At 47.4% G+C, this 27,806-nt stretch overlaps 1 protein-coding gene across 2 annotated transcripts in view; it reads left to right on the top strand.

The window, feature by feature from the left end:
- The window catches only part of LOC131215485 (fasciclin-3-like), a 102,381-nt gene extending 75,717 nt beyond the window's left edge, over positions 1-26,664 (top strand). Inside the window, exons 2-10 of one of the 2 annotated variants that reach the window (XM_058209877.1) lie at positions 16,628-16,739; positions 16,857-17,068; positions 17,141-17,269; positions 17,353-17,559; positions 17,636-17,814; positions 17,889-18,153; positions 23,920-23,965; positions 25,766-25,979; positions 26,045-26,664. In XM_058209877.1, the coding sequence (XP_058065860.1) occupies positions 16,628-16,739; positions 16,857-17,068; positions 17,141-17,269; positions 17,353-17,559; positions 17,636-17,814; positions 17,889-18,153; positions 23,920-23,965; positions 25,766-25,979; positions 26,045-26,356 (1,676 nt within the window). In that variant the 3' untranslated portion in view covers positions 26,357-26,664. Of the gene's footprint in view, positions 1-16,627; positions 16,740-16,856; positions 17,069-17,140; positions 17,270-17,352; positions 17,560-17,635; positions 17,815-17,888; positions 18,154-21,251; positions 22,934-23,919; positions 23,966-25,765; positions 25,980-26,044 lie in introns of those variants that run through there. The other variant, XM_058209885.1, reaches the window with a different exon arrangement.
- The last annotated feature ends 1,142 nt before the right edge of the window (positions 26,665-27,806 follow it).

Here is a 27,806-nt window from a genome sequence, read left to right as displayed (position 1 = left end):
AAAGAGCTTCCGTACTTACCGCAAGTCCGCAAAGTCTTTCCGGCCATGCAAAATATTTCCCGTGGTTGCTTTTTTGGGCTGGTTTTGGCCAGGGGAGTTCCACCCAAAATATCTGAACGGGGAGGGTTCAGATAGGAACTTCGCCGGCAAGTCAACATTTCCCACGGCTGCTGCTGCTAGTCAACATCCGAATTTTTCCACTCACAAAAAAGTCGCCTCACGCAAAGACGGCGCTATGTGTGCGTTGCGAGGCACATTTAACCTCCTTTTGGGGAACCATAAAGCAGAAAGAGAGAGAGACCCCTCATCGGGGCTGGGTGAAAGCTTCATCAGAGTGGGTTGTTGCGTCATCTTCTCGGTCTCGGTGTAACGACCCGTGGAACTCTCGCGCTCATGATTTAATCATTTAACAGTGGCTGGCGGGTGGGTGCCGTCGCCCCATATCGCGCTCGCCCCCACCAGCTCAACATTATGTTACTGAACGGTGTGTTTGCCCCAGTTATGTTGGCAACCGTGTGGAGCTCGCGGACCATGCGGATGCCCACGATAAAGTGGCGGATTTCCTACTGTGTGACTCCTGGTCGGGATGTCTGTAGACGTCTGTAGATGAACCTGGTGGTGACTTTCGATGCTAGTTGCGCCCACCAGGCGAAGGTTTAGTGTCCCCGGTGGTTGATTACGGGCGTGGAGCTCTAAACCCTTGGATGGTAACCCTTAGACTGAAACCATACAAATGCTATGCGGTAACAGGAATCACCATAACATGAGAACTTCTTCAGGTTTCTTTCAGGTCCCAAATGATGGACCAAAAGCACTCGCGCTATATTCCATTTGTTTGGAAATGTTTTGACGAACTCTTCACTCTGGTTGCCCAATCTCTGGTGTGGCAATGGTGATGATGTTTATGTTTTTAATTTCTGTCATTTCGCTGTCGTTGGAAATCCGTCTTTCGACATTGGTACGACCCCCGAGACACATCAGCCAGCCAACCAGCAGGGAAGCGAGGCCTAGAACCTTTGGAAACTTTCGAAATTTTTGCCAAACGGCGCTAGGTGAAGTGGCAAGTTAGCGGATCCTCTCCTGGCAAGCCTCTCTTGGCACATACAACAACAACCGGAATGCAGTCTTTTTCAGCCTCTCAGAAAGCGATCTCTTGCCAGAGTTGTTGGAGCTTGGCATATTAACCCCCCGTCGTCGGGGTAGATCAGCTGCAGGAGACCTTACCGGTCTGTGGGGAAACCTAACGGAACTGCCGAAGGGACGGAAAACCGTTTGTGGAAACTTTTAAATGAAAAAGTACACACTAAACGGTTACTCTTTCGTTCCTTCGACTCCCCGGTGCCGGAACTGCTCTCCCCACTTCGGAGCAGCTCGGATTCGAAACGCGCGACCAGGAACAGTAAAAGTGTAGTCATGACGGCTGGCTCGGCTGGGCTGGGCTTGGCTGCTCCCCACGTCGAAAAGGACAACTTCGCTGTGTGCCTCTTATGTTACTGCGCTCCTGTGGCCTCGTCCACCCTCAAGAGCAGCAGGTTCGCCTCCAGAGTCGGAGTTGTTGTTGACGATGTCGTCCTAGTCGGCAGTTGGGCTCTTTGGTTCTCTGGGTGTGCTGTTTATGCTAGAATCGTTATTTATGGCTCCGAAAAGTTTTGGCAGCTCCTCTCGTATGCTGTGTCTCGCTCACGCGGCCTGTGCAGGGATCTGGCAGCCGTCTGGTTATGTGTCTGGGGGAAGCGTCGTCTAATGTTTCGCGTTTAGCAATCGTAGTCGGTCGGGTGGGTCGGTCTCCCCCCACCACCGTGGGGTTCTACCACTAGGGTGCTGTGTCCTTGTCGCTGTGTGGTGAGCTTGAGCTTGTATGTGGCCGGCCCGTGTGTGCGTGGTGCAGTAGAAAGTTTAATTTCGGTCAAATGAAAAAGCTTCTTGTTTTGCGAATGCTGACGCGGGACACGATAGTAACGGCGTCGTCGTCTTCCTCTCGACTGGTGGCGTTTTGAAAGCGGAAGTGCACAGGAATACCTCCTCTAGGAGAGCACCGCTGTTACCATCGCCATCTCAAGACGCGCGCGCCAGAGGGGCAATTGGCAACGTGCCGCGCGCGCGCGCTCACAGGAGAGACACAAGCGCTGCAGCCGGGGCCTTAATTAATGTACTTTTTTGATTTAGATACATTAGTGAGATTAAATTGAGGGAGCCGCCATTTGGCTGCTTTGTGTCGAAGCGGGATTTGCAAGGAACAGCATAATGGGGGGGGGCAAACAAACATGGCGAAGAGAGAGAGAGAGTTATGGAGGCGTGGAACACACGGTCGCAAGATGCAAATGGCGTACTACATTTGTTAAAAAATGACGAAAAATGCCCGTTGAAATGAATACAATGAGCAGGCTTAAGCATTTCGATAGAGATCTTTCATCACATATCCATGTTTTGAATAGTTACACTCTTGGTTAGAATGTTTGCAATTCTACATTTACTTATCTAGAAAAAAGCGAAAAATAATGTTCACAGAATGTTGCTAGAAACCTTTCAGTGAACATGAGAATAGAGAGGTTTCAGTTCATTGAGGATAGAGGATTAAGAAAACAGGAAGCATCCCGAAGGAGCTTCCGAAATCGTCGATTTATAAACTTGAACGATTGAACTATACGATTTAAACGATTTAAAAAAAATATATTATTGCAGCCATATCGATTAGTTAGTAACATAGTTTCAAACGCAATGTCCAATGTCATACAAATCGAATGACAGATTACAAAAGTTACGCGCCTGGAAGAGGGACTTGGAGGGGGACGGCGAAAGCCTGGGCGTCCGCAAGACCGAACTCATTTACAATTGCTGAAACTGAAAAGAAATTTTACTGTAAGGATCTTGGATCAAGTAACGTCACTATTTTGAAAACTGTACGTAAAGATGAAATAAGAGAGAAAAGTTTAGAAGAAATGAACAGACGACCAAAATGACACTGCTGTAGCACATTCGATCGACATTATTTTAAAACCTCGGAAAAAAGGACAACAAATTTGTGAATTAAATTGTAGCCGATGATGAAACGTGGTGTTCAAAGTACGATCCTCACACAAATTATGTTTTCAAAAGAATGTTGATAGCCTTTTACGATTCGAGGGTTTTTTTTAATCTTAGAAGAACGGACGTATTTATGATTCGAGGGTATCAATGTACAAGAAATTTGTTCCGGAAGGTGAAACGGTCAACGGGGAATACTGTTTAAAAGTACTGAAACGATCATGGCTAAGAATATAACGAGTACAACCTGAATACACGGTGAATAAGCAGAGATGATTTTGCAAGCAGACGGTGCCACCTCCTCACAAGACCGTCGCAGTAAAGAAGTTTTTGAACAATCAATGTGTGTCTTGTGACCACTCTACGTGTGTTCCTCTGCTCTGTCATCATGTCACTATTTCCTATTCCCGAAGCTCAACTTAGACCTCCGTGTAGCTGGTAACCGATAACGGATAGAAACAACATTGAGTACCATTGTCAGTGTCCATTTGTGGCCAAAGGAATCAATTAACACCATGCGAACTTTAACTCGTCGCTAAGCTCAAGAGGTAGTCGTCGAGATGATACAATGATTTGAGTTATTTCAGAACATGTGAGTTGTTTGCTGAAAATATCTCAATATTTCTTACCTACAGTAGTACATTATGTAAATGATGTTGATATTTTCTCAGCTCCCATCGTGGGTAGCTCATTATTTTGGGTTTATCGATTTTGAATACGATGTGTGCTTCAAACCCTGTGCTCTGTGTTTCATTCATTAAAACGCGTGTGCCAACAATAAGAAGGGTTTTTTTTTTTAAACCGATGGGATATTTTAGTCACACTTTCGCTCTCGCGCCCGCCCGCGTGTGTACGGTCGAAGTCGGACTCTTCTTAAAACACTAACAAAGTTGGTAATAAATTTTGCTGTGCAGATAATTTCTGAAATCAGCACTCTTAGCAGCAGCAGCATTCAACTCATTAAAAAGTCAAACTTTCTCTCCTTCCGTCGGTCCGTCTGTCTGCGTGCCTATCTTGTGGACACCGAGGCGACGACATTATTACTTCTTATGCTTTTCTTCTTCACGCGCCTGTGTCGCGACTCTATGGCGCGCGCGCTTCTCCTTACGACAACGAACGGCGGCGTCATTACGATCGAAAGACGACGTGTCCTCCTCTTGACGGGCGCGCGCGAACGTGCGAACGTGTGTAAACTGAATTAAAAAGTATTTTCCAACATAAGAGCGAGCTGCTCTGGGTAGCAGGAAAAGCACCAGCAGGAAAGGGGAAAATGCAGTTGCGGCTGTGTGAGGTTGTTTTACTTTCGTTGGGTTTTTTTTTTTGAAAAATCACTTCGGAATAAAACCCGCCATAAGGAAGAAAAACACCAGACGAAACAGATTCAAACAACCATTTCATAACGAAGTGTGCTGTATGGTTTTTAGCAACTTAATCGTGCTTCAATTTTCAAGTTGTTGATTCCGAATGTTTGATGAATTCATTTTCGTGTTTGCCGCTTTCATCGCCGCTTGTTGATGTTTTATGTTGCGAAGCTTTCGATGAGCGAAAGAGCCGAACTCCTCCGAAGGGGGATCTTACGAACTATCCGTGGTCCGGTATTTAATTACTTAAACTCACTTACAACCAGTTTAATTTCTTGCTCCTTGGCAATGTTGGACGAGGCGATAGTAGCAACATAATCACGCGTACTACGCGGGGCACGTGCGTTTGGTGTCAGTCGATGTCATTAGAAAAATATGTTCGCTTTAAAGGATGGTGTGTCTTTCACTCTGTGCACCAGAGACTCTCGGGGGATCTTTCGCGCGGATCAAGTTGATGATCATCAGCGGCGTTGTACAGATGGCAGAGAGAAGGTGTCTCTATGACCAAGTGGCTCCGTATGCGCCACCACACCCCCTGCCTTCCGGTCCGGTGAATGTCACCTCTTCAGCCCCTGGTTGAAGTGCCTTCGCGAAGCGGGCGAAAGTTTAATTAAACTCGTTGCAGCGCGGATTAAGATGTCAGCGAGACGGCTTTCTTGGTGTCTCGTTTTTTATTAGTTTCGTCAAGTGCTAACGTTTTTCCTTTTTTTCTTTTTCAATTACAGGTAATTTCCAATCTGCGCATGGAAGCATGGCATAACTTTCGGCAACGACAACCTTCTGAGGAGTATACTATTTTCCTTAAATTATTACATCGTCCTATAAGTAATTAGGCTGAAGGGGTTTCAGAGCTTGGTCCTTCGCCTAGCGTCACGTGTCACGATTGATGGGATGTTTAGTAATAATTGTCGGTCTCGCAAACGACCTTTAAAATTACTTTTTGCATTTGGGGTGAATTTGCTTCAAATGTGCTTCAATTCGGAATGAAATTGAATTTTCGATCAACGAATTGATTGTGACGCTCTTTTCTTTTTGTCATTGTCTCAATCCTGAAAAAATCATGAAAATGTACTAGAAATCGTGTAGTGTTTTGCCCGTATGATGTAAAGCACCGAATTTTGAATCGGTTTCCTATTTTCTGTAAAAATGGAATTTTTGTAAGTTTCTACAGGGTGTTTCACCTATGCTGTTGTTGTGCAACTCCACAATTTTTAGTCGATTTTGATAAAGCTAGTATCACAGCGGAAATTATTAACGGCATTTTATACCCCAAATAAATCTTGTTCATTTCTCAAAATCGACTGACAAATAGCGGATTTATTCAACATTTAAATAGTAAATAGTGATAGTTATGGAACACCCTGTATATAATTTTTTCGAATTATGATACGCCAGGAAAGCTAGACAATCATTTGTAGAGGATCATTGGAGTAGTGGATCAAGATTTTATCCATTGGAACAACTATTTCGCCATCCGATCTTGTTGAAAGATTACAATCACCGTACACACATTCATCAATCAAGGGTTTTTTCTCGATATGTCTCATCTTCATGACTAAATCATGATTTCACGATTTCTTTCTGTATTAGTACCGTCGAAAGTCGCTACTTTTCACGAACAAAAGCCAAAATCGCTCCACCAATCAAGCTACACTCAACTCATTGAACCCCACATTCGGCTAGTAATTCGATTTGCACAGTTTTCATCTAGAGATAGGCATTTCCGAATACGAAAAGCAAAATTACCCTCCTTGTTTGCATGCCCACTTATTGACCCACGTGTGAAATGCCTTCCTATGCCGACGACTGGGGTATACCCGAATTTCCGACCAAAAATACTCTCAAATATCTGTCTCTCCATCGTCGTGTGTCTCTGTGTTCAAACTGCCATTCAAATCCATCAAACGCGGGGTGATTGGCGCGCATTTTCCGGCTCGGAGCGGAATTTTATCTCGTAAAATCTCTGGTGCCTGTCTGGTGCACCTGTGACCACCTGCCTTGTTTGTGCGCTCGCGACTGATGTCGGCCTGTGAAAACATTCAACGGCCATACGGCGGGCATCGAAGACCGGGCGAGTGAGTGGCGCAAAAATGTCCGAGAAGGAAGAAGAGTCCAGCCAGTCAGCCAAACAAACGATGACAGTTTTGTGGGCAATTTTGCGCTGCCATTCCCACGCGGTAGCGATCGATCAGCCCGCCGTCACCAGCCCACTCCTGTAGCCTAGTCCACGGGGCTCTTGTTTTGGAAAGCAAATTGCGGTCTGTCGATAGGGGGCGCACCCCCGGCATCCATCTCACTTTTATCCATCTTGATATTTCATCACTCAATCCATCGGAAGGAAGACCGACCGCGGGATCGATTGGCATTCCGGCAAATGTTGTTGTTGCTGCTGCCCGGCTGTCATGAAAAGCCCATCGTCAACTTCCTCTCAACCAGCCAGCCAGCAGCCTGGCCTGTCTGTCAGTGATGATGATGACGACGATGGTCTGTTTATGTTATTCTTCATTCTACACTCTCTCGCTCTCTCTCTATCTTTCTCTCTTTCTCTGTCATTCAAAAGCGTCGAAAAAAGGTGCTGCTAAAAGAAACCAACTTGAATCTATAAACGCCGGCGCGCCACGTTGCAAAACGGTTTTATCAAGTGTTTATCTTGCCGCCGTCGCCGCCACCGCCGCCGGTTTCCGTCTTCGGCGGTTCCCGCCGCGGCTGAAGTGAAAATGATTTTCCTTTCACTTCATTTGCTGTGCTTTGGCCAATGGTGCGGCCACCATCAAGAAAAGGTCTCTGCGCTGTGTGGAACTTCATGATCTCCAGCCGCATGGACGCCGCGTGTGATGGACTCACTCTCAACACAGAAAAGAAGGTGGCCATTTGAAGCCATGGGCAGACAATAAACAAAATCTTCAAGTGGGTTTGCTGGGCCGGTGGGCAGCAAACCTAACCTGTCTCTACGGGCGGGTTGTACCATGTCAACGTTGCGACATTCTAATTTCGATCGCTGATTCGACGCTTCCATCAGTTTCAGCAACACATCGCACTGTGAGGAGTAGATCAACCGAAAGGGCAGCATCTCCGAGAGTGCACTCGTGGCCCTGACAATCGCTAGGGGGAGTTCGCGAAATCATGTCGTCCGGGTTGTGGTTTCCATTCTTTTCTTTTGGGTTTGCTGTGCTACTGTTGTTCGGGGATGTGGTAAAATAGCACAGCACAACCTATAATTGTACAATGTTGACTTTCGTAGAGAACACAGGGTTCACAGTGGCTAAAGGTTCTGGTCTTTTGCGATAAGGTTGTCTTTTAATGCGTTTTCGATTTAATTTTGCGTGTTTCTGTTCTGTTGTGTTAAGTAATTTTTCCTTTATATTTTAGTAATGCATACCATTTTTATGTTTCAATTTCAATTATGCCATTCTTCATTGTGTTTTGCTTAAATTTTGATTAAATGTATGTATTAAATTATCTTTTTTTTTGTGTGAAGTTTTTCCGTTCGAATCAGCTTTATAATGCTAATACATATTTGCTTGTTTGTTTTTCATCTTGTTTCTTCTGTTGCCTTGTATTCATTTATCACTTTCCTTATCATATAGAATTATTATTGAATTATGATTTTCATATCTTTGTGCTATACACACTTTTTGTTTGTTGTATATGTTTTCTCCATAACAATAAGACCAAGAATACCTTCACGTTCTTGGAATAATTTTAAAGAAACACAAAACTATTAAAAAAGTTTTTAAATCTATCTACAACGGATCGACAATGGATCCTCCACATCGCTTCTCATATGTTAACAAATCTGTTTTATAAATCATCATAACCGGTGTATTTGTGCAAATCAATACAATTTTATCATTTCTCAACACATTTCATTTCATGCAGTTACGCACCCTGTTGGGTTTTTCTAGATGATTTTCAATGTGAACCCCTTATTATTATTTCAAGAACTTGACTCGAATAGGTACACAAATTGTACAAAACTTGAACTGAAAGAGGATGTACTATCGCTACTACGCAACTACAGTGGGCTTATACCCAAACATTCTCATGTCGAAATGCGGTTAACAAATAGCCGAAAATATGTCTTCTATGAGTGGGATCTGATTTGAAAGATCCTTTAATCAACACCAAATCCCAAACACGCTACAACGCGTCAGTGTTGATGTTTCATTCATGTTTTATGACATTAATCGCCATCGGTGTGTCTTTCAATGTCGCTGATTTAGAACCACACCAACCGACCGATGTGTACGTCGCCGATTCCCCACATTGATATGTGGACCGAGATGGTTCCGGCACGCGCGTCACGCCTGATCGCGCACTTCTTCGGGCACCAGACTGCACCCGCTAATGACTGCCCAAAAGCCACAAATCGAACGGGGCGGGAATCGGTGTGATCCGAATGGCGGAAAAAGACATCGAGAAGCAGACAAAGAGCCCTAGCGCCACGCCGCGGATCCACTGGGATGATGTGCTCAATGTCCCAGAACGAGGCGGCCGGTCGGCCGGTTGGGGACCGCGTTTTATAGTTCACTGCATTTGTATGTTAATGATAGTGCAAATCGATTTTGCTCCCCCCGCTCCGGAGTTCGGTTCCAGCCGAGCGGACATGGATGTCACCGCCGGGCCGCGGAGAGTAATGCGTTCGTGTGCGGGGCGATTTGTTGCGCGCTCCAAGAACAACACCGTCTGCGACGTCTCCAAACGGTTCTTTGTGACCAACCGACCGAGAGCCCCTCGCGGGTCCCGCGTAACGAACAGTTAATTCCGTAATTGCAAATGGCCACCGCGCGCGCACGGTCTTGGAAGATGGCTGGGGTGTATCGGAAAACGGTAATCTTCGATTAGGTCCATTTGGTTTTGTGGTGCGCTGCTGCTGCAGGTAATCGCAGGCAAACCCATAACTTCCAGGCGACCGAGACGCCGGAACCAGGAGCGCTTAGTTTGATGTGTTTCCCTCAGACTCCAGTATTCGGGTATGTGGGTGTGTTTGGGTGGTGGCCCCGACCATGTCGTATGCCGCCTTCCACACGATCTCCAGCTTGTCTGGCAGGTGCACAATTCCAAGTCCCCAATTCTGGTCTTCCTTGAAGCGTGTCAACGGTGTGACGCATAGTTTTATGGAAAGGAACCACTCTGATGGCTATTTCCAGAAGTTCCAAGACATCCACGACGATCCAAGCGGAGAGGAGTGGCAAGTTTCTCACTTATCCCTGTTTCCTGGCACTACCACAACGCGTGCCGTGTGTCACGGTTGAAGGGCAAACAGTTTTTAGTTGTCTGGTCTCCGGTCTCCGTGTCGCTCGATGGACTACTCGAGCCTCGAGCTTCCAGGTTCTCGCTCGTTCCTCCCCAAGCATTTCTGGTCCACCGACGTAACACGACTTTTACAGCTCGTTCTTCTCCCGGTGACACACAGGCTGCTGCCGGCCGGCCGGTCGGTCGGTGCCCCGATGTGGTATCCTTGGAGATCCACTTTTTGTTGCTCGTCTTGTTGCGGGGACACCGCACCGGGTATACGCGCTCTATATAGCGGTCGTCGTCGCCATATCGTCAGGAGCAACGGGTGTAACGACCAGAGCGTCGGAGTCGGGGACTATGGAGACGTTTTTTTTTGGACCACTCTCTCTCTATCGCACATCAGAACTGTTCACGAAACTAGAACAAAACTCGATGAACACCACACCCAGCCCAGCACAGCCCAGTTCCTCCCCGGGGGTCTGTGTTTTTCCTGCAGCTTTTCCAGATATAAAAAATTGATCTCAATTTCGGAGGAGTTTCTCCTTCGCGCTAACCGGTTACCTAGAGTTACAACAGCGCTCTGCTGGACCCACCACCTTCACTAAGGACAGCGTCCTCAGGAAGACCACGAAGGGGTGGACCTGAGCGGAGGTGATGAGCATTTAGTTTGTGTCTGCTGTGCCGAGCGCGCATCGTCGGAAAATTCGAACCAGATCGTTTTCATTGCCAGAGGCGGCTCTGGCTGGGGGCCCTCTCTGGAGCTGGTGCTGCAGCGTTTTGATGGCACAAAGCGGATGCAAACGGATGCGCCCCCCTCTATACTCTGTCCTCTGGTCCGGGTCCACACAGGAGCCGCCACCAGGGTAATGTAGCATTTTCGGGTTTTTTCTGTTGTGCAGTGGCTAAAAACGAGGCGAAAGATAGTTTGAGCTTCGGTTGGTTCCAGCAGCGTTTTTTTGGGGAAGCTGCTTCACTTTATCTGTGGGGGGACTAGTGTTGGAAGTTATGGATGATGGCTGTGCGATGGCCCTTGGCTCTCGTTTACACTCCACCGCCGCCGCCGAGGCGCGCTTCCTGGTGGGAGTCTCAAGTTTTCGGGCGGAACTAGTTACGCCGGGCGCATGAAGCGGATTTGGCGTTTTTCCCGGGTCCCAGGGTGCCCAACGGGGACACATTCCCTATATCCCGCTGATACTCCTCGTCGTGTGGTGATATACCGGAGCGCGGGCATCATCTGCCCACGGCAGCAGAGTCAGCCGCGGGTGGAAGGTATCGCCCGATGGACTAATAATAACGATGGTCGAGCATCATTCAACGAGCGAGAGAGTGAGTGTGGTTTTGCCGCCTACACCACACCCGGTTTGGCCTGGAGCAGAAACATCCCCATTACTCGGTTTCGTCCTGTGGTGTGGTCACCTATCGCGTGTGGAACCTAGCCCCTCAGGGCAGACTGTGTCCCGCCCAAGTACAGCGAGGATTCTGAGTCCAGTCCAGACCAGTAATTCCCCTGAACTGCTCGCTGTGGAGTCCAGCAACAAAAAATTGAGGGAGATGCGCCGGCAGAATGACCCACCGGAATGAATCTCTTGCTTTGACACCTCCCGGGCGGGCGGGCGGCCCATCAGCTGGTCCGCTGTTCGGAGGGAGCGAGCCGAACTACAATAAATTTTATTTAACTGACAGCAAATGACAGCGGCAAAAATATGATATACGCGCGCCTGGTCCGGTCCACGCCACAGGACTTTCCATCTGGAGGCAGGAGTCGCCGGTGGCCGGGTGTGGTGTTTGTCCCAATTCTCTGTCCGCTTCGTGCGGCTTTTCGGTGGCAGTGCAAGTTTTTGGACTCTCCCGGAGGAGATCCGGACTCCCAGGACTTCCGGGGATTTTTTCTGGTTTTCCTGGTCGATGGGGACAAAAACATGTAAAAAATGGTGCTCATATGCCACTCCAAAAGTACACTCTGCCCTGAGGGGTAGATATCGGGCGGAGGGGCACCGGGTGTTCCGGTTTTGGACAACTCATTGAGTAGTGGTGGTGGTGGTGCTTCTGTGTATGTCCAACGCAATTTCTAATTCTGTCTCTCTCGGGTTTGGCTATATCCAGGAAGGCAGTGGTCCAGTGCGGGTGTCCAGAGGTCACCCGGAAGCTGGACCATGTACTTTGTGCCTGTAGTGGGTCGCTACAAGTTTCACACAGAGCCACAGCTAGTAGGTGGCCCTTTTTTCTCAATTTACTGGACTCTCTGGTGGACGTCCTCCCGGGCGGGGTGTGGAGATCCTGTGGATTGCTTACACAGCTGCAGCCGAGCAGGGGGCCCAGTGTTTTGGTCCGCCCCACACAACTACAGCAGTCGGTCACATGCAGAACACATTTGACAATTGTGAACTTTGGCCAACTGTAGCGCGGGAGATTTCATCGGTTGGCCGGCTTGGAAAAAAGAGCGGTGCTGTGTGGATTGAAACGCGCACAGAGTGGCAACACCCGTCCGGGTCCGGGTTTCTCTAGATGAACCGGATGTTCTCGTCTCGTCGTCGGTGCCGGAACGTTTTCCGCTTTGTTCTCCGGAATTGCGGAAGGGCGTTGGGAAAATATTCGATTTTGTTTGGGGAATCATTCACCCAAACTTCGGACCAGTGAGCACTGGGGATCAACCCGAGGCGGACACTCGTTCTTCCTCGCGCCGGGCTTATGCGTTTTAGTTTTTCGAAAAGCTAGTAATTGGCAAAGTTTAACGCGTAAGTTTTCGATAGCAAAAGAGAGCGAGGTTGAGCAAGAGTTGCTGTAATATTTATGATGTGCTTTTGATTAAAAGTGATTAAATATTTTCATCAACATCCACGTTTACTTCACTGGTCACTTTATTTTATAAAGTGTACATTCTGTCAAATAAGCAACGGGAATTTGTAATTTAAAGTTTTTGCGTTCTAAATTTTTCAAACAAATTTTTTCTCAACTTGGTACAATTGATTTTTGCTGATTTGATGTTTTTTAACATGGATAATTCTAATGGTCTAAGATATTGGGTGAAATTTTGTGTTGCAATCTGATAATGTTTTATATATCAACGTTCATATACGAACATCGCCATCTATCTGGTCACACGGATTGCTCCTTTATTTGGAACATCATTTGTGTTTTAAGCTTTTTGGAATTTATTACTGTTAATTTTTTGCTCGGTTTTTAGCATAAACGACGTTTGTTTTGGATGCTCTCACAAACAGTTCTGTAGCGTGTTGCATGTATCTGTGCTTTCAGCATCAATCAGAGCACGGTACATGAACCGTAGAGCCTTTAACGTTGGTCAAACATCGAAACATCAGTTCCTTAGAGAAACAAATTTCTTCCTTAATTCATCTTCCTATTGAGGTGCTCGAACGAGATTGTAAAGTAACAGGGCAAGTTAGGCGATTGCATAACTTTTGGCACATTAACTAACGACAATCACACCATTCATTTGCCGTTGATATGTATTTGTGACAAAAGCGCGAAAAAGACGCGAGTTCCGCGAACGTCAGTTTGTTTGATCCCTCAGCTCACTGGACGCCCGACCCACGGCGCTCTTTTGTCAAACTTTCATTAATCTCTGTGCCCCTCGTTCCGTTCGTGGATTTTTTTCTTCTTCGGGCTGCATCTCTCAGCACTACACTTCCGTTCCATAAAAGTGGCACGTTGGACAATATTTACGCGACGCGACATGAACTGACAATTACACGAAGTGCAATTTCGTTTTGAACTTTCCGTGAGCCCCGTTGCCTTGTGCTTTTCATATCCCTTTCCGAGCGATCCCCGGCCCTGTGGCTCGTTCCTTAGCCTGTGCAACGCTCTCACAATTGCACAACGTGGAACACACGAAACGGAAGCAATAAGGCATCCTGCTGGCTGTGTCCTGCTGCGGAGATGAACAGGAGATGAACACGCTCCGGAGTCTCATTGATGTAGAGCGCGGGGTGGCCAATCGATAGACCATGAAAATCGATTGATATTGCTCTTCCCGGCGCCCCGGGAGTAGAATCTCGGCGGCATCCCAACGGCGCTGCCCGTTTGGATGCAGCCCGAAAACACAATAAAGTCATTGCGCTTCCCCGCGGCCGGAGCCAACTAGTGTATATCATCAGCCCGAACTCCAAAGAGTAGGGCATCGGTGATCCCATTCGGTCGTTACAGGAACTCACTTTTTCCAATTTCGCACGGGGGCGCACGGCAGCACACTGTGTACAGGTTGTTCAAACAATTTCGTCTAAACCCCCGCGGAAGGCATCACAGGGCGACGCACAAAAACGCCGGAACTTTAGCAAGCGAAGAGGACACACATAGAGGAAACGAAGACAAAAACAACGAAGATTACGCGAGTAGCATACCAATCTCTGTGGTCTTCATTGCTCTTCTCCAACACAACCCTCTAACTACTACTGGCTGGTGATGATGTCCGCGGGGTCCCGTACGTTGAAAACAAAAAACCCATGACGTTTGTGTGCAGAGGAGAGGCGCCTAGGTTGTGCTATGCGCCGCGCTGCACAATCGCCTTTTCACGACCACGACACATCGATTGACCAACTACGGACCTGGTGGTAAAAAACAACCGGCGATCGTATAAACCCAATGTGTCCAGAGAGACACCGGGCACCCAGACCCCTGCGAGAAGGACAAAAAATTGATTGGAAATGAAAGATCTGGTATAGAGGGACTCTTGCAGAGTAGCTGGACATAGTCCGGTGCAGTATTCGTCTGCTACTCTCCGGTGTCAGAGGTCGTGTTGGTCCACCACGGGAGCAAAAACAGCGTGGCTATACGACTCTCGAAGCATGTGCGGCGGTCATTTCGGTGACCGTCGTCATCCTTCGAGGTTGTTCTTGTGGCGCCCCGAGCCCCCGTGAATTAGAATGTAGCAAATGTTTGAGCAATGCAAAACGAGACCCTGGCCACCGTGCTGCAGTAGAGAGTTGCGCTAGGTGCGCCTTCTCTGGAGATGCCATTCTTTCGAAGGCTCCCGAAGGTTAAAGCAAACAATCGGCATCAGGGGATCGGAGAGCGCACAAAAAAGATGTCGTATCCTCGATATTGCATCCAGCTCCCCAGCTCCAGGGACACACCGAGTGGTGCATCTGAGTACAGAGAGAGCCAGGGAGTAAGAGAGAGAGAAAGAGATGTTAAACGCGATGCCAAACATAGTGGCATCTACCAGCGGCATTTACAGAGGCGGTATGTAGAGGCTCGACTTTTTTGTCACCGATTTGTCTTTCTCCGAAGAAGAATCCTTTGACTCTTCGACCGTTTTATGCAAATGCCGAACGTGGAGTAATGGATTTGTTGGCGGCACTGAGTGCTGCTGTTGTTGATACCATTTACCCAGACCCTTTCTGTAATGGTGAAGCGAGGTTTTTTGGGCAGATATTGCTTTCTGATTCGTAGTAGTTTGATAGAAGTCACTAAGGTACCGCGCTACCGTGGGTGATAAGAGGCTAATCATGTCGTTCATGAAAATGTTCATGTAAATTGACTCGCGTTTCTACGTTTGTCGATATCCTCAAGTACAAATGTCTTACATGATCCTAATTAGTTCATCGCAACATGAGACAGATAGGCTAGGCTAAAGAATGGACGAATTCCTAACACCAATTTCAAAGCATCAACAAGATTTGGTTTAAGAGCCCCGGAGAAAAAGTCGGCTATTTTATTCAAATCCACACATCTTTTTTGATATTCTGACTTGATTTTAGCCCAGAGATAACTATAAAATGTAAAATTCTCAAGAATTCTTGGTTGCCAAGAAAAGGCTCACAAAAAGTTGCTGAATGTGGTATACGATGCCGAACTTGTCCCTATTTATGGTGAATCAACTCTGGTTTAAAAATAATTTAATTGTGGTTTTATGTAGAGCATTTTTCTGCCGAGTGTTCCATTGAAAAAGGACCCTCGATCAGAGAGTTTGCCAAGGAGTCACCCCGTTTGCGTGAAATTCCGCAATTTATACTCTTCTGGAGCGCGCTGTCAGCACAGAAAACAAAAGCTTCAATTAACAAATTTCCTCCTCACCATCGCCATCCTTACGATCATTATCATTATTATTTGCTGACGAGCCCCGCGAAGGGCAGCGCGCAGAGAGAGGAGGATAACGATTTCCCCAAGCGGGTGGAGATGAATGCGGCCACCCAATTGGAAGGAATTTTTGGGGACAGGCTCTCCTAAGAGGCACGGGGTCGCGCCGTCCTCATCAACCCCAGCGCGCGTGCCGGTAATCTAATTTCTGTGGCTGAGCACAAAATTAGCGATCGGCGGGCGGTTTGGGTCTAAAAAACAGGGGGAACGAATATGTTGTTGAATCATCACTGCTGTTCGCTGTGTCCTCGCGAGCGCTGTCCTTGTTGTTGAACGATAATCACAGGGCGCCGGAATGAATCACCCATCGCCAGTTGATGAGTCATTGGCCATTTCAATCGGTGTTAGTGTATTCTGGTGACAGCACAGGGAAGTCACCAAATTGAATTATTTTAATAAGGTTTTTCATTCATCATCGCGTGAAAAATCAGATCGAAATGTTCGAAATTGGATTAATGGGCGGCGGTGTGTGGGGCTTTGTTCCGTTTTAACAGCAGATAGCCGGTTTCGTTATTATTTGAAATTTGAGCTTCCTAATGAGAAGCAAAACGAGGCATTTTAACGCTAGCTTTTTGCACGCAGTGTATTCGCAAAATAGAAACAAACAAAAAATGGGAAAAGTATTATGAGAGATCCCTAGTACAGGATTAAAAATGAATAATTATTGGTGTGGATGGATATGGATAAAAAATGGATGTGTTGGTACACACATCAACTCATATTAGAAAATAACTGGAGAACCCTACTGAAAAGCGCTTTCCATTTTTGTTGCATGGAATTTGCATACTTTTCAGGCGTTAATCAAATTAAAGTGCGGAACTGTTTGCATCTAGGCACAGGGTACCGGTTGATTCCATTCAAAGAATTATGTAACACATTTTCTCTCTCTTTTCTCACCCCGATTATAGCCCTGTCATCGGCACAGCGAGTCGATACCGATCCGAACGCCATAACGGTGGTGGAAAACCAGGAAAATGTAACCCTCCACTGCCGTGTTGGGCGCCCGGCCAGGCTGTGCCTGTAAGTATCTCTTGCTGCCGCCGCAAGACGACTCCTCGGTGCGGTCTCGTGTGTAATAAAATGCGTGTTACAAATATTAATTCCTGCCGTCCTCGCTTTCACCCCCCATTTGCACAGCATCTCGATGCCCGGTCTCAAGGGCCAGATTGTGCTGGCACCGAACGAACCGCCACCGATGGCCGGCGTCGAGTACTACGGCGAAGGCCTGGAACGGGGCTCGTGCGGCGTACGGATTGCACGTATCACCGCCGACAATGCCGGCGTCATGAACTGTACGCTGATTGTGGACGGCATCGGATTGACGGGATCGATCGACGTCGTCGTGGCATGTAAGTCACCGCACCAGGGATTTATCTAGTGGCATAACTGTACGAGCACGCGCTCTCTCTCTCTTCCTACAGTCCCTCCGGAACAACCGACCATCCAGGTCCTGTCGGGTGACATTGCGAACGTGATTGTCGACAGCGAGCTCACCTTCGAGTGCACCGCAGCCCGCGGCAATCCGGCGGCCAACCTGTCCTGGTTCTTGGGTGCGTATTATTGCTACTCTGTGTGGCGCCCTCATTGTTGACCCGCAACTAATCTTACAACACTATCTCCCACCGCCTGCCAGACAACGAACCCATCTACGAGCGGGTGCATCCGGAACAGCCGGAAGAGTACTTCGACGACCGTTCCAACAAGCGGGTCTTTTCGGCCACCTCCGTGCTGGTGCGCTCCATTCGGGCCGAAGACAACGGCAAGCGTTTGACCTGCCAGGCCCAGCACATGGCCTACCCGGAGGGTGTGTCCCGTACCGACCTCGTCCTGAACGTGAACTGTAAGTAGGACCAACGAAAAAGCGGACTATCCGAACGTCGAATCTGGATTTCAATTTAACGCCTCGATTTTTGCAGTCCAACCCCAGGCCCTACCGGACCAGGTCGTCTACGGGCTGCAGCTCGGCCGTACCGGTTCCGCCAGCGTGGTGGTCATTGCGAACCCACCGCCGAAAGTGTTCTGGAACATCGACGGAGTCGATTACCAACAGGGCACGGAGCAGGGTCGCTACGCGGTCCCGATTCCGGAACCACTGGTAAGAAAAGGACACGCTCTTTCTGAAGTGAAGTACTCCTCTAATACACCTCCCAATCTGTTGCACAATCGTAGGGAAACAATCGCTACAACGTGACGCTGACCATTGCCGGGCTGTCGCTGGAGGATCTGTCGCGCACGTACACGCTGCGTGCGTCGAACGCGTTCGGCTCGGAGGACTACCGAGTGTTCCTGCGATCGCAGAGCGACGAGGTGATCAACGAGTCCAGTGGCGTCGGCATCGGCGAGATCGTCGGTCTCGTGCTGGCCGTGCTGATCGTACTGACGGCCATCGCCCTGATCTTAGTGGCCCGCGCCACCGGCAGATGGTGCTTCCGCGGTAAGTCCTTGCTCCGCTCATCATCATCAACCGCTTGAGTTCGAGGTGTTCTGTTTACCGCCTTACAAGCATTCGCCTAACTCTCTGGGGGGCACACCACCCACCACCAAACACGCCCACACACATCACCTCCGTTTCTAATGCCTATCGGTGGGGACTGTGAAGACACACAATACTAACACAAGTGCGCACTCCTTGCGGTGGTTCTTTTTTAGTTGAACGAACGAATATAGAGTAATTACTGTTTTTCTTTGTTAATTTGTACTTCCAACCGAACATAATCACACACCCACAAACACACTCACCTGTACGTTAGGAGGTCGTTAGAGAAGCGACACAGGATGGGAATCTGAAGAGAAAGGTTAGTCGTGTCGATAGCTTCTGAAGGATCATCGATCAATGCACTCGCAGTTCCATCTCTGCAAACACTCGCTTATGATGGCTTGCGCTTTATTATGCTCGAGTTTTGAGTTGTTATGCTCAAGCTATGCTCACAACAAAGCACACTGCAGCCGCGGGGTGCAATCGGAGAGGGGTCAGTTTGAATCCCTGAAGCGCCGCACACACACCCACACCCCCGAATGGCACTCACTCACCCATTCGCATACGGCAAGGAGTCGGCGGCAGCACCACCTTCTCAAATAATTTCGCTTTCGAAGTGTGTCACGTCGTAATCACCGGAAGCAGAAGAGAGATCACCATTTCACGTTCACGGGGCGGCACGTTTTCCGGCACCGTTCCCGGGGTTTTCCACGCTGATGTGTTCTTTCGAGGGTCACCTACTTCCCCCCGCGTTAGTGTGTTTTTGGCTCATTAAATTTAAATGTCCTCCAAATGATGTGTACTGGCTTCCAATGATTCTTTCGCGCGTGGCCTGAACCGAAAGCCTCCTCTAGCCGTCGTTTGCCGCCTTTCTTTAACTCGTATTATTCTTTTCTTTCTTTTCTTTCTTTCTTCCTGTCTTCTGGTTTTCCCCCGGGGGTCCTTCTGCGGCCGGCCCATCACCCTGTGTTCGGTGTTTTCTTCCAAATCTCTCTCCATTTCAGTGAGCTTGTATTCGTAGAGTCCCATCCCTGCTCAGAACACAGTAAAAGCTCAACAAATAGGTGTGTGTTGTGTGTCCGTGACATGAAGTGTTGTTACTTTGGTAGCTTTCTTAGTTTGTTTTCTTATCAATCACACCCCCCAAAACATGATGATTAGTCTACTGTGCCCGGGCACGACGATAAGGAGTTGCTAAACGAGACCACCAAAAGAGTGTCCACAAAGAGGCTATAAAAATGCGCCTTATGTAAACTTTTTCGACGATAGAATGTAAGCTTTCGACGTGAATCACTTTTGGTGGCTAGAATTAATGTCGTATCCCTATTTAGCCTTTTACTCACAAGACAAAGGTGTTCATGTGCTGCCTGAGAGAGATTTTGTCCGAAACTCAAATACCTGATCGTGTTTTTTATAGCGCTAAGCAATGGTAAGATCGCTACATCAGAAGCAGTTGCTGTGTTCAGAACCTTCCCAGAGATAGCAATGAGGGCTGCGCGCATATTTTAGGGAAAACAAACGTTAATTAAGTGCTTTTTCGAATTTAAAACGATAAAATCGCTCAAAGCGCAGTACTTGGACGGTAGAAGCGCAGCCGAGCCCCCGCTACACCAGAGAGGAGAGTATTACATATTAAGCTGAAGCTAATTTATTCCGACCTTTCTTCGGCGTTGGGAGAACGAAAGAACCGAGAGAGAAAACCTCATAAAATTCATTCGTATGGTAATTAGGTACAGATAGTTCTTCTGGTTTTTGTCCTTTGCGCTTTGCCGCAGTGCCAACCGTGCCTTTGGCTCCTCCGGTCCCCTGTTTTTCTAGTGGAATTACTCTCTGCGCGCTTTTATAATTACTTTACTCTTTATTCTCGAGCTCCGAAAGCACTAGATTTCCGTTCCCTGTCTCTCTACTCCTTAAGTGATAGTGTGTTCTGCTTATTATAATGCAAACAAAATGCACGCTCATGACAATTAAAGAGTTGTTTGCGATAATTGAATTGAAATTAAGAAAAGTACAAAATACATTTACAAAGTATAGCACCAGTGTGCAAAAAGCGAACGAGAGAAGTTGAGCTCGGAGAGATTAAAATCGCGAGAATAAGAAAAAACTAATAAATAGCTTCGTCAATACACACCACCGCGCGAAGTGCGTGCCAAACTGGGACAAAATGCAACAAGCTCTCTACGGAACCGATAAGAAAACGCCTTAACCAAAATAACGAACAAGCAACAAATAACTTCTACTACTACCCGTGGGGGATATCAATTACTGAGAACTGCACTTGTGACGATCAAGAAACAGAAGGTAGGGACAAGTTTTGCGAACAATATATGGAAACGAACCAACAAACTCGATAACGCGGCCAATTGGAAGACAAGATTTCATTTTGTGGTTTTTAACCGTCGGTTGGAGATACAGATATCAAGTTGAATGTGGAACAATGTTTCAACGATGACGAATGACGGAACTGCTTTCAAAAACACTAAAAAGAGCGTTGTGTTGCTGCTACTTTGCTAATAGCTTTTTGTGTGTGGCCAAATAATACACTGCTGCGCCGCGCAAGCAACTGTTTGTACTAATGCTTCGAAATTATTAATCGGATTCGTAAAAAAAATGTGTGATGATGTTAAAATATTTAACACGCTTTCGGAAGCTTCAAAATAACAGCAGCAAAATGGCATTGTATTTCACGGGCCAGGGGGATCCGATCATAAAAGCATCCCCGGCCGATGCTCAGCGCTTTTTCTTTTGCCAACCCGAAAAACGGCTCTTTTGAGATACCGTCGTGGTGGCAGCGTGTCAGAAGGCGGCTTTGTTTGTGTTTGGAAGTCCTTTCAATCATTCAACGAACCGCCCGGGGGGGAGTAATACACACAGTACCGCCGCCGCGTTGAGAGTCAATCTGTGTCCGGGAATCTCTATCTCCAACCGACAAAACAAAAACCAATTAACGTGTGGAAAAGCGACCATAGACACACTGACCGATCAAAAGAAAGAGAGCGAGAGCCTCGCGATCGTAGAGAGCATGTCCTGATTCTGTTTCTTGGTTGTTTTTGCAGGCGCTTCGCTCGATACCGATATCAATCCCGACTCTGAGGCACAGATTACACCGCACGCACACGAGGACGAGGTGGACGAGAAGCACCAGGTCCCGGATCCGGCCGCCCACTTCGTGCACGAGGGCGACGAGAAGCACGCGGTCACTAATGGAAAGCACGAGAACGGGAAGCAAACAAAGGCCCAACAGCAGCAGCAGCACCAGCAGCCGCCACAGCAGCAACCGGATGTGTCGAAGCAGGAAAACGGCAAACCTGAAAGCAAAACGAACACATCCGTGTAGATTCGCATGTATCCCGTTCGTCTGGTGCTGCTGCTGCTGCTGCGGCGCAAGGATACTTGTAAGAATGTGATTGGATGCGAGCAAAAAAAACAAAGGAAAAGTGTGTAGAGAGAGATCCCACAGAGATAGGGAAGAACCGCGCGCGATAGAGGTCCGACGTGTTCGCGCGCGCACGGATCATTTCCGAACCCGAGACGAAAAACCGACAGAGAGCTTGTGTAACAAAGAACGAAGGGAGGAAAAAAAGATGGTGTCTCCACCGGCCGCAGCCGAAAAACGACAACAGCACCGGAGGGGGGAAACTAATTAACGACCCTTAGTTGGAGGAGGGCAAAAAATGAAGATCCCTCATTTGGTGTTGTGCGCCATGAAGGGGGAAAACGAAGCTAAAAGACAGAGTCGCGGCGGCCCCCCAATCCTGTTCAATGAAAATGAAAGACTGTGTATAAGATTTGGAGCCGCGTAGCAGGAAACAACAAAAAAACAATAGAGAGTTACAGATGGGGTCGATCCATCGGAAGTGAGAGGTCCACGGAATGGGTTCTCAACGAAGCAAAATATTATGCTTTTGATGTGTTGTAGTACCGGCCACAATCTCTCTCTTTCGATGTTGTTGTTGCGGCAAATTGCGCCATTTTTCCTCTTCGTTGTTCCCGGCGATGAAGACCGTCGCCGCCATTCTAGCGGCTGAGTGTTGTTTCCCTCTAAGTGCGCTTTCGTTGCGGTTCGTAGGCGCAGAACAGTTATTAATGATCGAATCAATATTGGAACAGATCAGACGCACGGAGGATAAGCAGAATGAGAAACGGCACGAAATACTATCGGCAATTGCTTGATGTAAGGGTTTCTTTTCTATTCGTTTGGTTCATTAGCAGTGGATGCATTGCAACGTATACTCTGAGCTGAACGTGAGTTTGTTTGAAGTAATAAAATGAAAGGATAATGAAAAAAGTTAGGAACTTTGGAGGCAGCTACATTCTTCTATGAAATATAAAATCGTAGTTCTACCCTAGGTTTCGAATATCGCCGAGATATTTACAAAGAAATACTTAAGTACATAGGTAATAATCGAATATTTGTAGTGCAGATGCGTTGGATTGGAAAGAGAATTTAGATAGGCAAACTGAACGCGGAAAACGGGAACTGACTGTGAGAAGAACACGGCAGCACAGGATTATTTACAGATTCCATCCATGGTAGGTTCCTTGCGATGCGCACATCGCGGTTGTGTTTAGTAGGGGCAGGCAGGCCGGGTTTGGAAACGAATGAATTCCTGGATTCCTGGATTGGCGTGTCCACTTTTCGACGGCGTGTGTACGGTATTGGAGGTTATTTTGTACTAGTTAAAGAGCGAATAGAGCGTTTTGTTTTCATTTTATTTTTAACTTGGCGAAGCTATTTAATGGTTTAACACGGAATTCAGATTATCGGATTAACACACGAATTCAGAAGAAAGCAAAGAGTGAGATAGAGAGAGCGTGTTGTGCGGGGAGCGTCGGTTAACGCCGTTACTAGACCTTAACTTTGCACAAAGTGTCCATATTCAGGAATGCCTTAGATGTGTACGTTTATATTATTACAGTTTTAATCACGATGTGCTCGGAAAATCATTGTCTCACTTCACGAGAATCAAGAATCTCCTCTGCCTCTTCGAGTGCGCCTCCCGGCACCGAGAAGAAGAACGGTTGAATCTCAATTTTTATGCTCAAAACATTAAACTTTTAAACCATATTTTGGTGACATTTTTCATTCGAAGCCCAGCAGAAATGGGCAGGCAGCAGCCAAGCTAGTGGTTAACTTTTGTGCATTTCACAAGAAACATAAATCACACTTTCCAACACATCCGATGTTGTGTACTTAAAGAGAACAGAGCGACCAATTACTTAAAACTTTACCCAAATCGCACAAGATAATAGCAGCACACCGATTGGCCGGTAGCGATTGGCTGGCGCAAGTAGTTCTATTTAAGGGTCGGCTGCTGCTGGCGGGGTGGTGCCGAAGCGAAACAACAATCTCTCGAAGCGTATCGAACTTATTTTAAAACAACAATCAGCTTTTTTGTCCTTTTTTATATATGAATCAAGTGTATATACTTTCGAATCGAATAAATCGTCTTTCAACAAATAAACGTTTATGATGGGTGGTGTCGCATTGTTCTTACGGTTCTGCGATGGAGAAAACGCCGGTCAGTAATTCGCGGTACTTAGGATTTAATGATCGATGAATGGCGATGAAATCTTCACTTTTAAACTTTTGGGAACGTTCTACTAACCCCGTTTGATGCAAGTGCATTGTGTAACCTTTACTTCATCCTGATCAGCAATACTCCATTAATTCATCGCAGAGATTTCATCGCAAATTTGTTTTGAATCTGCTCTCATTTCCAGGGACGAGCAGCTCGACGTCTACCAGTGCAGCGAAAATTGGCGAAACGTAAGTATGAACCTCACCGGGACCCGGACCGTGTGAAGGTGTTGGACCGTTTAGGAGTGTAGCGTACTTTATGTAGAGATTCGTGTGCCGATTGACGTTTGCTTGTTGGTGCCATTTTCCTGCCCTGTTTTCCCTGTTCCAAATCATTTGTCGTCATTTCCCGTTCGTATCCCCGTTCCCTAACTCATGTAGTTTGCGTTCCATTTTTGCGTTTTTGTATCTTCAAATCTCGTTGTCGAATTAGGTTTTTGCCTTATTTTCCGTATCAACTTTAGTTTAACTTGTATAAATATTTCCCCTCTTTCTTTCTAAAACCAAACCGCGTCGCGTCCCACCTATCTTGAACACACCTTCCCGCGCCTATCCTTCGCTCTCGGAACTCCTGTTGGAACTAATTTAGTGACACTACAGACAATGGTGTTGGGGAAACAATGCTACCGGGGACGGCTGCCCAGCAAACGAATCCGTCCGAAGTGCTGAACGGTGGCGGCGGCGGTGGGTCGAGAGCAAATATCGACCACCACCTCCGCAACAGTGCCGCCGCCGTGCCGTTCGAGGCAGTTACAACGTCCAGCGCCGCCGGCGGCAACATCAGCACGTCCATTCTGCGGCCGACCAATCTGCGCAATCCATCGGCACTGGACGCGGCCGGAAGACGGGAACCGCAGCTGTCCGTCAACAGTAGCAACTTCGATAATGCGAGCGTCCTGTCGACGGACTCTTCGTCAACGATCGGCGGCGGGTACGGCGATCCGAATCAGGTCGGTCTGCCCGGGGTGGTCCAGAAGCGCTGGATACCGCAGCAGCAGCGCGAATTGCTCGAGAAACAGGCCCAGCTGCTCCTGTCCGGCGCTTCGGTGCGCCGGAAACGTGAAACGGAGATTCTGTAAAGGCCTGTGGCGTAGCGAAAAAACGAAAGCGAAACCAAAAGCACTCCTCGAACCGTTTTGCTGGCTCTTGAACGCCCCGCTACCTAATGAGTTTTAACTTAGTGTGTACTCCTCGTCGCTTTAACTTATCCGTGACACACCGATCCGATCCCGAGATGCCATTCGCCGGAGAAATGGAGATTCGACTAACGGAATAGCTCTAAAGAACTCACAAACTGTGTGTCGTCGGTCGTAGGCTTTAACTTAATAGCGTGTAGATAATAATGCCCGTTAATAACTATTCTCGATGCAGACGGAAACCAAGCGCCTCTAGCTGCTAGTGTACAATGGATGCTTTTGATTTATTTATACGATGCCTGTTTGCCTGTTTTGTACGAGAGAAGCCCAATAAAAAGCATATTTTTATTTGTTTATAGTTTGCCACTCTTTTGAAAACCTACATGTTGGTGTTTGTCTCTGATTGCTTTAGTTGGTTTTGTATAACAATTCTCTATTTTTAAGTAACTTTCTATCGCTTTTCTTTCGAACTTTTGGCTTTCCCTTTACGGTTTGATCGTTTAGGTTGCGCTTCGACAAGTACTGCTACTTTCAATTACCGTTTTTCTTGCTTGGTTCTTTAGTTTTGCTTTTGCAATTTTCGGTATGATTGTTTTTTGTTTAGATGTTTGTACTTTTGGTTACAACTTTCGTGTGTGTTCAGTTTACTAATGGATTATTGCCCTATTAGTAGCGGCTTCAAGTCTCCGTTAGAGGAGCATATGATTCACTTTGGAACGCTCCACATCCCAAGCACCCTCAAGCCCCCAAAAAGAGCCGCCGGCAAAATCCGTAGTTCCCGCTAGTAAAACGCTCGCATGCATGCCCGTGCATCTCTTTACTTTTCTGCTCTCGTTTTCAACACCAAACACAGAAGTGACACCGAGAGTGCGGAACTGAAGCAGCCGATGACAAAGGCGCAGCGATTGAAAAACATTTTCGCCAAGCGTTTGCAGCGTCCTGGCGCTGCTGGCAAGGACCAGGCCGAGGATGCGGCCGTAGCAGCGGTGCCGATCGACGAACAGGACACACTGAAATTGGAGGTTCCTGATACTGCCAGCTCACCGGCCACCAATCCGAAGCCCAAGGTAAGCATCAGCAGACAATGTTCTCAAATCGTCCTTCAATGATTCGAAATCGTTCTTTGGGACAGGACGATCAGACACTGGTATACGCCGAGCTGGAACTGAAACCGGCCGGCACCGAGATATCGTTCGTGAACAAACCGGTGGCCAACAACGAGTCGACAGAGTACGCCGAGATTTTGTACGTCCAGCAGCAGCAGAGGGAACAGCAGCAACAACAGCAACAGCAGCAGCAGGGAGAGGTTGGCATCGAATCACGACCAGTGCTGCGATCGCACTCCGGCGAGGACAACCGTCCAGTGATCGACGTGAGCCTGGCGAAGCCGAGCAGTAAAGCCGCTACCAACGCCTCCGAACATGCGAAGGCCGCTTCAAAGTAAAAGAAATCTCATGCACTCGACGTGCCCCTAACGGCTGCGGCGCCTATGCTGGTGATGCCAAGAAAGTATGCTTGGTTTTTATGCTCTTACTCCGTCCAACGTGCGTAGTCTCATTTTTATGTCAATCAAAAGAAATGTGTTTTTAAATGATTCTCGAAAATCGTCTTCTCGAAGGTGTTGCGCTTTGCGTGGAGCCTGTTTTCGGTTTCGCGCGTAACACACGTAATTTGTAAGGCGCGCGCCGCATGTTGGCAGCGGTACTGAAGATTTCTGAAGCAAAACGTGGCTTCCAACATATTACTTACCCGGGAGGTGACTGAGACTCGGAACCATAATTCGTAAGGAGCGATAATTTTTTTTTCTTCACCCTTTTCTATTCTTTCTTTCGAACACTTTCTCCAGTTTGTCGAATCTTAGTCGTTACGAATTATTTTAGCACCGGAAAGGGGAACACAAGAAATGGAAATAAAATGCTCCACTTGTGTGGAGATTGAGGAAAGGTTTTCAAAAGTTTGAGGCGATTTGATTTCGAAGTCACGAGAAAGAAATGTAGAACAGCTCGAATTAGAAAGTGAGTCCTCGTTGACGGTTCGAACAGAAAACTTTATACGATGAACGCAAGCCGGTGGTCGCCGGTGACAGATATGAAGCCTTTGGAAGCCTTTCCTTTGTGCCAGCAGCAAATTGCTCGAATTAACTGCTACTTAGTATCTACATTACTGATCTAAATAATAAATCTCCGATCAGCAGCGGATCCTCATGAACATGATGGCTGTTCCCCATTATAACACGCGTTGCCTTCTACTTGGCCTAAGGTCACATGAGCATCGTGGACGGCCGGATCAGATCGTATTCCGTAAGATCGAGCGATAAATAAAGAAAAGTGTAATAAATATAAAAACAGTACATAAGGACACCATTTAAGCGCGAAAATACGCCTGAAGGTATGCAATTATAGTATGCGTCTGTTACCTTGTTCTCAATATTGAATGTTGCTCAGAAGTTTTTGTAAGTTTATGTTGACAAACGAAACACTTACATCACCAAGCTATCGATAGTCTGGAGGATTATTCAACCCAACGGCTTCCTCCGAACGTGCCAACATCATCTCTGCGAACACGCGCACCGATGGTGAAATGATCTAAGTTGATTTGTGTTTGGACACACACGAAAAGAAAACAGATGCTGCTCGTCTTCGGCCAGTGGTCACAGCGCACCGTTTGACACTATTGACATTATTCAACCGACAAACGAATCCACTGCGGAACGCAAACGTCCCTTTAGTGGGCAGCAGCAGCAGCAGCACCAGAAGCAATGATTATCGGTACATATGAGGTGTACACCCGGTCGCCGAAAGGTGTTCGCTTCGCTGCTGCTGTTGCCAACTCGAACGGTTTTTGTCCGGAACCGTCGAGCTCGGAACGTCGAACGAACGAGCAAACGTTCGCAA

This window comes from Anopheles bellator, chromosome 1, assembly GCF_943735745.2.
Source record: "Anopheles bellator chromosome 1, idAnoBellAS_SP24_06.2, whole genome shotgun sequence".
Lineage (NCBI taxonomy): Eukaryota > Metazoa > Arthropoda > Insecta > Diptera > Culicidae > Anopheles > Anopheles bellator.
The sequence above is the reverse complement of the archived record's forward strand: the minus strand, read 5'-3'. Positions and strand labels throughout refer to the sequence as shown.